The sequence below is a fragment of the Topomyia yanbarensis genome, chromosome 3 (assembly GCF_030247195.1).
Source record: "Topomyia yanbarensis strain Yona2022 chromosome 3, ASM3024719v1, whole genome shotgun sequence".
Lineage (NCBI taxonomy): Eukaryota > Metazoa > Arthropoda > Insecta > Diptera > Culicidae > Topomyia > Topomyia yanbarensis.
The window spans coordinates 295856331-295867256 of record NC_080672.1 but is presented as its reverse complement, the minus strand read 5'-3'; the positions used below and the strand labels follow the sequence as shown (position 1 = coordinate 295867256).

General features: G+C 39.1%; 3 protein-coding genes across 5 annotated transcripts in view; 2 read left to right on the top strand and 1 right to left on the bottom strand.

Moving 5' to 3' along the window:
• Positions 1 to 283: 283 nt before the first annotated feature.
• LOC131692627 (craniofacial development protein 1) lies at positions 284 to 1553 on the bottom strand. Its single transcript, XM_058979784.1, has 2 exons — positions 1422 to 1553; positions 284 to 1288 (listed from the first exon to the last, which is right to left on the bottom strand). The coding sequence occupies exon 2, from the start codon at positions 1280 to 1282 to the stop codon at positions 500 to 502; it is 783 nt and encodes a 260-aa protein (XP_058835767.1). The 5' UTR covers positions 1283 to 1288; positions 1422 to 1553; the 3' UTR covers positions 284 to 499.
• Positions 1554 to 4869: 3316 nt separating this feature from the next.
• LOC131688987 (transmembrane protein 170A) overlaps positions 4870 to 10926 on the top strand; it is a 31028-nt gene continuing 24971 nt past the window's right edge. The window contains exons 1-2 of one of the 3 annotated variants that reach the window (XM_058973696.1): positions 4870 to 5178; positions 5244 to 5556. The gene's annotated coding sequence lies outside the window, so the exon portion shown is untranslated. Of the gene's footprint in view, positions 5612 to 10926 lie in introns of all 3 variants that reach the window. The other 2 variants (XM_058973694.1, XM_058973695.1) reach the window with 2 other exon arrangements.
• LOC131688986 (uncharacterized) lies at positions 8506 to 10777 on the top strand. The gene is made up of 3 exons (XM_058973693.1): positions 8506 to 8754; positions 9110 to 9448; positions 9503 to 10777. The coding sequence occupies exons 1-3, from the start codon at positions 8526 to 8528 to the stop codon at positions 10558 to 10560; spliced, it is 1626 nt and encodes a 541-aa protein (XP_058829676.1). The 5' UTR covers positions 8506 to 8525; the 3' UTR covers positions 10561 to 10777.

The following is a 10926-nucleotide window of genomic DNA, read 5'->3' as shown; positions in this document are numbered from 1 at the left end:
AGCATTTTTTGCTTCAAACTATTCGTCTCTCAGTAAGAAATATAAACGTCGTTTTTAGCTTACATCTGCAAGTAGCAACTTACAACTATTTTGGAAAAAATATTTTGATTTCTGTTGTATCTCGGAGTATTTTATAATTTATATTGGATATGGCAATCCACGACGACCGCAACCAGTATATTTTAGAATTGAAATAATAATTATACTAATGGTTTTGTTTATTATGGGAATAAAATGTTGTAACAATCAAAATGCATTCTTGTGATATCGTAGTGATACAGAATTTTAGGTCCTTTTCATATTTTTTAATTACACTTGTGTTACGAAGCTCATATCAATAAGGATAAACTAAGCAAGTTATGTGGATTATAATAGATACAATTTGATTATCAATGTTTGTGGTTACAGTCCTGTGTATTTTCTTAGTTGGTTAAAAAAAACCAAAAAGCTTTGAGTAACACTGGAAAGCTAAGGCTAATCATGGAACGTAGCAAGCGCCCTATCGATTACTTCTACTCGTTTGTCGAATAGATTTTTCAATCTCAAATTGTCGCAAGTCTGCCCGCTCTAGGAAATCTTGTTTTTCTAGATATCCATTCTTCCCTTTGTTGTGTGTTTGTAATTCCTCTTCGATTCCTTCAGTGCGCTTGAAACTGTTCCAATCAAGCTTAGTCTTTTCCAAAGTGCTAAGCTTATTTTTCTTCCCAATTTGATTTAATACTGATCCAAGACCACCGCCAGACGGACGACCTAATAGTGGCCGCGGTGGGCCACCTCTTAAATTCGACGAGACTGACGCTAGTGCAGGTTTGGGCAATACTTTTTCTTCCTTTGAAACTGTGATGTTTTTAGTTACTTCTACTGCCTCCCCAGCAAATTCGAATATTTTAGTAACGGTTTTTACAGTTTCGACAGGCTTGGTGGTACTACTTTCTTTCGGCAAACTAGTCGAAGAGCTGTTAGAGCTTCCGGTACCAGCAAGGAAATCTGCCCACAAGGCATCTGTTTTTCGCTTTTCCTCTTCTTCGTCCAATTCATCTTCTACAGGGACAATGTTTTCTGCTACCAAAGGCTTACTTTCAGACTTCGCCTTTTTCTTTGCTGTTTTTCCCGCCTTCCGTTTACGTTTCTTGCCACTTTCAGATGGTTCGTCATCGCCGTTCACATGCTGATCATCGACAGCATCGTCAGATTCTATTTCACTTCCGGAATTACAATCATGGCCAGGTCGGAAATCTTCGTCACTTTCATCGCTGTCGCTGGGGTAATCATTGGGATCCATTATGGTCTGTTTGAACGTGAATAATCAATATGGGAATTATGAAACATATAACAAGTTTATGGTTTTATTTTAATGTTACTATAGAACATATTTTGCAAGTTTATTGCGATAAACAATAAAGAATTTTGGATTTACTTACTTGAATGATTTTGTTGGTTTAAAACGGTCTTTTTTAACTGATTAAGGTCTGGAACTAGTGGCTTGGAAACACAATCAGGTAGTTTCTCAGCGAGGCTCGGTCTCGATGACAGATGTATTTTTTGAGTTTTACTCACAAACACATTCAAGAAAAATGTCGGTATAACACACGCTAACGATAAATTGCCAATAACGTGTTTTTACACAAATTAGACGTACAGTCAGGGCGGTTAAATTGTAATTCAATATTAATTCTTCAAAAGGGCTAATGAGATTTTTGTAAACAAACTTATTTCGCTCATTACTCCGCTGCCGAGCTGAATTTCATGAAAAATACACATGAATCAACATCTTTACCCTTAGTAGAATCAATTTCAAATGTTTCCTGTGTTGAAATTATAACAAAATAAGAGAAATTAGCAAAACAAAAGTTTGTTTACAAATCTTATTAGCCCTATTCAAAAGTTGATATGGAATTGTCGTTTTTGTTTATTATTTTCCAACAGATCGTGATGTAGTATTTGTGTCACTCATGTGACGTGTATGTACACGAGCTGTAGAAAAGTCTATTGATTGCCATTGAGTTATCTGACGTTTAAAATACGCACACTGAGATCTCGTATTTTTAAACTACCGCCATCCAAGCGGTTTGTTTGCCACCCAATTCGCCGTGTCCATGAGACGTTTCTGATCAGCTGATTGTTTCTTGTTTATTTCTTCTGTCGTTACTCGGGTGGGCGTGTCCGACAAAATCATCGATTCGATTTAACATCAAATGAGTCGGACCCATCAAAAATGCTCGTCGGACAAGATCTTCTGTTCGCATTAATAGAGCAAAAAATATTGTTGACAGAACATAAGATGAAGAGAGATAAACCAACACCAAATGCGCAACTGTCACCATTTCATTTAACCATTGACACCATTGACAGTTGATCACCTAGAGATTTAAAATTGGCCGACATAGTCATTTCTCTAATTTGGGATAGGCTGGAATGGCTGTGCTATTCTATTCTATTCTATTCGAATCCTTACACAGCCAGTATTGAAAAGCATCCTAGAAAACACTGCAGTTATTCTGTAGTGTTTTTCTTGTCAATATTAATATTTGAAGTATATTTTCATATGTCGCAAATATTAAAACGGCCAGGCCTACTGTGCAGAGTTGGGATTGAAGATGTTTTCAAAATTAGACGACAATTAAATTATTCATTTAATGAATAAGTTAATTAACGAATTGTTTTGAATCCTAAAGGAGGAAGAAACGAGGACAACCGTACCAACCGTTTCAGTTTGAAGGGGGTATAATAAATCGTTGGGAGTGACTTGGTTAAGAAGGTTAATGTCACTCCTTTGGTCCTTTGGGATGGGACAGAGGTATTTACACCTTACCCTGGCTAATAAGCCTTGGTTAAAGCGCCTTTACTCGCTCTTAATTCGCGGCCGAGAAATCCAGATGTTTTTCCGAACTATTCTGGCTGCTTCTAAAAACTGAAAAATTTGACCAGCGACAATCGTACTTTCTCTTATTCTAAGGAAGGGAATCGCGTCGGAGGTAGTGCGCATAATTCGTGCAATGATGCGCTATAATGCGCACTACCTCCTAAACAAGCGAAAAAACGACTGTCGCCGGGCGGACCCTCCAGCTCTCAACTGCAACAATAATACTAACGAACGAACCAACTAATTTCAGAAATAATCTGTTAGAAAATGGCAAATAAATCTGACTCACGTGTAATAAGATCATCCAGAATGCTGTCATCTGCATCTCTCGTGATGGCGGCATTGACTCCCACACACAGAATACTCACAATTTTCTGGGTTCCAGTTGTAGTTGATGTTGCTTTCAATCGAGCCCAAGAGATCCCTTATCGAGCCAGCCATCGCTTCAAACATTTTTTGAATTTTGAACACTCCGAAGTGAACGTCTTTGTCGGGTTCAGCGACACCTGCAGCCAGGAGGTCACCGGAATGAACCAGCTCTGGGTTTGCCAGTTTTGAGGGCATTTCCTGAGGTTGGGCCGCTTGCAGGGTGATGCCTGTGGTCGTATTTCCTCGAACTCAGTCCGCTTGGGGCACGAACTTCTATATCCAAAATTGTTCTCTTCATCAGCTGAGGTGTTGAAGAGCAGCGAAAGGAAAACTTTATTTTCTGAAAAATGTGTCAGCAGCGATAAAAACACCTTCGCCGTCAGAGGTTGCTGGAATGGCTGTGCTAGTGTTTTAACGGATTTTCATATAAATGTTTGCACAAGCATTAAAAACTTATTTGTTTGAACATGGATGTCTGTTCTCTGTACTTGAGCTCTATCGATGTAATTTGACAGTTCAAAAGTTTCCAGTCTACCGACGAAATCGGGCGCTTGGAGGTCAACCGATTAATTATCTGATTTAATCAGATTTAATCTGTATAAACCTGGTTCCAATTTTAAACCGATTTAATTGGTTGAAATCATGGGTTGAAATAGACCGATTTCAACAGATTTCCTCGGTCATATTTAATTGGTTGTCGCGTCGGCAGACGCCCATGTTAAACTCCCATAAGAGTCGGTGCAACAATCGACCGAATAATTGGTGGTATAGTTGGCCGATACTATTTTTGGTTGGTTTTTAAAAATGCATCACAAGTGATTTGCCCCTAGCAGTAGGTAATTTTAAGTCTGTTTCTTCTTTCTCCAACGAAAAACGAAAGAGTAAAAAAATAATTAAGCATCCCCCAAAGCCGACTAAAGTTCTTGACAAACATATGATTAGGGCTCAGAAGCCAACTGTCAAAATAAACTTTGGGGGGAATTCTGGACGAACCATCATCCAGCACAGCCGTTGAGAACAAACAAAAGAGAAAAGTTGACCTGTATGCACCGTGTTTATGCCCAGTTTACATTAGTGCTGGTTGCCATCTGCTGGTGCCAGCATGCTGGCAACCAGCACTCTACCAGCATAATGTAAACGCTTGCCAGCAGCTGGCACCAGCAGATGGCATGCGTTTACATTATGCTGGTAGAGTGCTGGTTGCCAGCATGCTGGCACCAGCAGATGGCAACCAGCACTAATGTCAACCCTACATTAGGTGAAAACGGTTTCACCAGAATTTCTCCTCTAAATGAATTTTGACATTTTGATTAAGAGCCCTAATAATCATCCTTATTTTACTTAAAATGAAATCAGATTCTCATTAATTTTAGGTAAAATATGCACTTCCTCGCCTTTTGTTTCCGGCAGCGTAATGAGAGCATGCAAATTTAAATTACCTTCTAATAGGTAATGGATTATTATGTGTGCAATCAAAGTCCTTCTAATTGGGACTTTGGTGTGCAATCATGTTGTGCATTCTAGTGTTTTTTTTGCTGTGTACATTGCGATCCATTTTGTCGGAGTTATATATCTGACAGTTTGATTCATTTTTTTCCCGATACGTCATTTTTTGTATGTTGCTATTCAAAGTGACAAACCATTGAAAAGCAAGACGAGGCGCAGAAGAGTACCTCCCGTTCGATTGTCTCCTGATGGTGTCGTGAAACCTCTTTCTGATTGCTTGCATCGGAGCAAAAACGAAAATAACGATGCAGAATTACCCTGTGAATTTATTGTGAACAAATTTGTGTGCTATCCTGAAAAACTATGAAGTGACCGTCAAGGATTTAGTGTAATGTTTTGTTTTTTTTTGGATGCGCCCCATTTTGGATGTTCCGTGAGAGTAGTGGATTATTCATGTGGTAATTGGTATCTGTATGTTTGGGATCCTCTCTACCTGTGGGGTAAGTGAGAAAACTTGAAAATCGTAGTTATCAATAGCCGTAATTTTGTGTACGAGTATTGATAGGAAAGTGAAAAATTGAAGCAAACAAAATGAAAAAAGTGAAGAGCACACACTGAAAGTGAATCCACTCCCGAGTGATTATGAAAACATTCCTGTCGAGTCTTCAAGGCTGCCGTGTTTGTAATTGCTGCTGTTGGTGAATGGAAAAGATGGAAGCAGTGTCGGAATGAGGCGATGAGAACTGCGCCTAGTTCAATCTGCCAGTAGAAAAATACAACGACGTAGTGAAGACTCCTATTAAATGTGTCCTAAATGTACGCTGTTAAACGGAGATTAAAGGTCATCGTCGGAGCTAGCTGCAAAAACTGATAGAAAGGTACGGTCCAGTAAATCTCATCACAAAGGAACTTGTAGTTTGCAGTCCGGAGTAGGTTCGTACATACATGACAACACTTGGGTAGATTATTTCTGCTAAATCCCCGTGCTTGCTGGCTCTGAATAATCGATTTGGCTGTCATAGGGAAACATTCGTTTATTTTCTGTCGCAGCTTTTGTCAATCGATTAAAATGGCAACAAATATCGGTAGTAATTTTTCATTGCAGGAAGCATTATTCTGTTATAATTGTTTTGTATTGAAATTGCAACTGAGTTTTTTTCTGTACCTAGTTGCTCATGGGGAGAATTATCCATACGACAACAGCACTAAGACTGTGTAAATATGTGAATGAATGATTCACGATCCTCTGATAAGGCGTTTTTTTTTCTTGATAATGCTTGATAGAGAAATGCTGAATCAATGTGGCTAAATAAAGTTACTTTGTTTGTTGTGGCCATGTGTGCGGAAGTTATGTTACTACCATAGTTTAGAGCAATCCACGCTTCGAAATGTAAACGGATCCAGCATATTATAATGTCAAGGACACAGGATAAAGCTTCTCGTTAATGCGGCTTAAAAATATATTGTTATATTGTTTCACTTGTCCTTTGATCACATTCATCTGTGTATCTTCTCGTTCCAGAATGATTTCTGAAAATAACAAGATTTTCATAGTGTTTTCCCCTTTACCTTGTACTGCACCGGTGTACTGTAAAAAGAGATAAATTACATCCGAGTTTGAATGAGTGTAGCATAGACTGTACCGGTGCAGTGTGTGAAAAACGATTTTTTCTCAATGACCTGACTGAAAGGGGTTTCGAGATTGTTGGATGTGCAGATGACATTGTCCTAATTGTGAGGGGAAAACATGAATCTGCACTAAGCGATCGGATTCAATTAGCCCTGAACTTCATTATGACATGGTGTTTCAAAACTGAAGTTGGTTCCCCTAACCCTCAGTGGAACTACAATCAACTACGCAGAAGAAGCAAAACACCTATGTGTTACCCTAGACAAAAAACTGAATTGGAACTCGCACTTGACATAGTAATGGCCCAAAGTTAAGCAAAAGACGGCCCAAGCTAAACTAACTTAAGTTCAGAGGCTGCCTCTCTATCACAGGCGCTGTGAAATCAACACCCACTACAGCTATGGAAGCCATGCTTCATCTATACCTTCATTGCACCCAACATGTTATGGGGGAGGCAAGACTTGGCTTTCTGAGAGTACGAAATGGTAAACCATTATTTAATGACGATTTAAATAATTATCTGAGTATAATAAAGGAATTGAAGCTAAACCCTGTCTCGACTACAGTTCCTCGGCGACCAAAAATACAGCATGTACTTTCATTCAACTCCTCATAATTATTTCTATAATCATTATGCTAAACAACAAACTGAGGCGACATTCGGACACTCCACAAAAATAATCTGTACCCATAAAGGATGTGAGCAATATACACCTCCAATATCAACGACGACGGATCTCCAAAATGAACCTCAAAAAACTGCTCGAACCCCTGGACTTTCCAAAAGCGCGTATGCACTGCCCGACGACCAAGAACGCTTTCTTGACTCTGAACTCAATGTGAGCAGACCAATTTAGTTTGGAATCCAACATAACTCCAACGTAATTGACTTGATCCGCACACAGTGGCTCAGAATCAAAGAACTGCAAGGGACAAACCTCGGTTGTTATTCGCTTCTTCGCGAAAAGAGCCATTGAAGTTTTGCTTGGGTTAACTGATAATTTAACTTGTCGACACCGCTGTTCGACAGCTCTTAATGCCTGTTGCATTAAGTTGTAAGTAGGGGTTTGCCCACTGCTCGGGTTCTTGTTTGCACGGCGAATTTCCAGGGTGACCTAGGTGCTTCTACAGAATTTCGGATTTTCGTTTCACAAGAAAAAAGTGTAAACAAACAAATAAATTAATAGATTTGCCGACTTTTATTCCACCAAATCTCCTCTTTGCTGCACTCTGTCAATGAAGTTGATTAGCTGCTTCTGACGATGGCGGGAAGGCGGGCGGTTTCTTCCGACCGGCCGGGAACACTCCTGCTGGTGTCGTTGGCTGCTCCGGCAGCGGTCCTTGACTTTTAGCTAGGGAGGAATAAATCTGGAACGTCTGTTCCTGGCTGTGGTCCGTCACTTTCTAAACCCGATGGCCGCCTTCCGCACTCGACTATCACAAATCGCCAACCGCCTTGTCGCATAGCTGCCAACAATGAGCAGCATAACAAGTGCACACGTATTTTCGCAAGAGGAGAGCGGTAGCCTACCTAAGCCCTATGTTATTACAATTGTTATCACAATTGTCAAACAAAATTTACTACACCTATCTGCACGCACAAGACCGTTCACAAACGCAAAACTATATTGTAAAATCCACGCAAAAACGACCGCATGAGCGCTGCTATCGCGATGGTGAGCAAAATCAAAACAAACGTCAAAAGAAGTGTGTATTTTTTAAAAGTTTATTAAAATTCATTTTTTTCCTGAATAAGCAGATTTATTTGGTTTAAACGCTATGATTGGGGTAAAAAAATCGATTCCTCACAAAGTGGTATGTAATACATATAGTTTCTGTCCTTCTAAATACATTTTTTGCAAAGTGAAAATCGAATTTGCAAAGAAACACAAAAGCTTCTTCGTGTCCTTCCAAGAAAATATCTTATTCGTTAATTTTGTTTTTATCTAAGGATTTTAGATCCAACCAGCGCTGTATTGTGCCGAAATGTTACACAACTGGCTATAAATTACTTCGGGTACCACGTGCCAGCAGCAAAGTATTTAAACGATGGCAAAACCTGCTAAATGTAACAGGTTATGGAGGTGAATTCATTAGCGAAAGGCATTTCAAAACCGATGATTTTGTCGAAAGTAAATCTAAATAACCTACACAAAAAAAATATATATTAAGTAATATTTCAATACAGATTCGAGAAAAAAGCTGAAAGCATCTGCGATGCCATTTTTGAAACTACCACCCACTTCCATAAAGATAAGGATACAATCCGGATGTTGTATAATAGGTTGTCATTCGAAACGCATAGGAAATATGGAAAAGTTTCCTCAGAGAAAAACGGCGTCGTTCGGAAAATGGTCAGAGCTACTGGGAATCACAACTGAGGAAGCAACTAACCTTCCCCTGTATATTTGTCGGAGGCATTTCGCAACAACAGATTACGTAACAGGTAAACCAATTGGTAGTCGAAACACTTGTCGCGATATAAGTGTTGTTTGGTGGAATGTACCCACTTAGTAACACAGTAGTAACGTACATTTCATGCATTAATGGGTGAAGGAAAAGCCCTGTTACGGTATGGTGTACTCCCATTAAGGTAGTAAAGCTTTATATTAATGGTTTCCAGCCAATACAATCACAAAGACAACATGAGTAATTAAACGTGGGAAACTTGTTAGATCATTCGGGACTACGAACAAATTTCAATTTTAATTTTCTAGTTTTATTTATAGTTTCATGTTTCCTGTCACTCAAATTAGCAAACCCAATCATTAATATTAGTCTCTAAATTATGTCTTCCTCAGTTCGTTCTCGATATTTGAAAATGAACGCTATTCCCTCCCAGAACATCGTGAGGATGATTAAAATGCCATATATGGATCGAAGGAAAGTGAGGGATTTGCCGACTCTAGCATATCTGACAGATCACAGTTATTGCAAGGAAGACTTGAAACCAAGAAGCAATCGATGTTGTTTTGTGCCAGGATGTTCTATAAAAAGTTCGAAAGGGATATTCTTGCACAAATTTCCAGAGAATAAGACAATAGCGGAGGCCTGGAGACATGCCATCAAATCAGTACACAAACCGACACAGAATTCCTTCATTTGCAGCCAACACTTTCATCAAAGTGATTATGTATCAGGTATAGCTCTTGTGATATTGTATGTATGAAATAAGGCAATCTATATATTTATAGGACGAAATTTATTGAAGAATGGTGCTGTGCCTTGCCGCAATTTACCTTCAACACTACTGGAGAAAACTCAATCAGCACGAAGTAGTAATAATCCATATTTGCGAGCATTCAGAAGTTTTCGGAATCCAAAACCTACCTGTCCTTATCGCGCCCTCGATAGTATATCCGACGAGGAAGTGAATCCCGTTATTACAGCACAAACCATGAGCAACAAATCTAACGATGATAGCGCAGCAACAAAGGAAGATAGTTGTCGGGATTTTCCTACAGATACATACAATAACGAAGGATGTGAGGAAAAGGTGTCGTTTTTGTCAGAACTTCCTTTCTACGAAACCACTGAAAGAATCGATCAAAACAATAACGTGACTGACTGCACAAATACTGCAGAACAGATCGATATCGACCGCACTATTCGGGAACTGCAGCAAAAAAGGAAAATTATTCTTAGTGATCTTTTAGTCACGGACAAGGATTTGAACGTGTGGACGGGTATGCCATCAATGTGCATATTGGAAATCGTATGTACGACAGTTAAGAATCTAGAGGACAATGTGTATAAGAACAAGTATAAAATGCACACCACTGACCGAATAATTCTCACACTGTCTAAGCTGAAGCAAAATGTATCATTTGCAGCGTTAGCTGCACTTTTCAGGATTTCACCAACTACAGCATCATATTATTTTTCATACACTATCCAAATCTTATCAGAAGTATTTAGTCCTATGATTTACTGGCCGACAATGGAGGAAATTCGTAGAAATATGCCACATTGTTTCAAACAAAAATTTGGTAATGTTCGATGTGTACTCGACTGCACCGAAGTGGGCATTGGCTGCCCTAACTGTTTGAATTGTAGAATAGCTTGCTATTCTAATTACAAGCACAAGCGAACGGCAAAATTTCTTATCGGCGTTACGCCCGCTGGATTAATAAGTTTTTGCAGTCGAGCGTATTCGGGAAAAGCTTCTGATAAATATATTTTCAACAACGAGAAATTTATGGAAAAGTTGACGAGATACCAGGATGAAAGGCTGAGAGTAAGAGTGGGTTAAAATTTTGTTCAGAGCAAAAGTGGGTTAAAATATTCTGTTAGATCAGAAATGGTATAGTCATCACACCTCAGGCAAAAGTGGATCAAATATTAATTCGCGCAAAAATGGTTCGACAAAATTTTCAGGGCAAGACTGGTATAGAATATTAACCCATTTTTGCGCTAAGAAAAGAATCAGAATTTTCTTATTCGGATTTGTGGGAAATGAAATTTTATTAAATTTTTCGATGCCTTAGAAATCGTGTAATATAGGACCCGTATAGGTCAATAGGCATCGGAAATTGACGATTGCCGCCATTTTGAAATCCAAGATGGCGACTTCCGGTTCCCACAAAATAGTGAGAACCACCATCAATATGGGTGTCAT

Excerpts from the sequence above, each read along its gene's own strand:
- LOC131692627 (XM_058979784.1), bottom strand. The coding sequence starts at position 1,282 with ATGGATCCCAATGATTACCCCAGCGACAGCGATGAAAGTGACGAAGAT.
- LOC131688986 (XM_058973693.1), top strand. The coding sequence starts at position 8,526 with ATGCCATTTTTGAAACTACCACCCACTTCCATAAAGATAAGGATACAA. Across the intron at positions 8,755-9,109 it reads AACAACAGATTACGTAACAG|TTCGTTCTCGATATTTGAAA; the intron begins GTAAACCAATTG and ends TGTCTTCCTCAG. Across the intron at positions 9,449-9,502 it reads TCAAAGTGATTATGTATCAG|GACGAAATTTATTGAAGAAT; the intron begins GTATAGCTCTTG and ends ATATATTTATAG.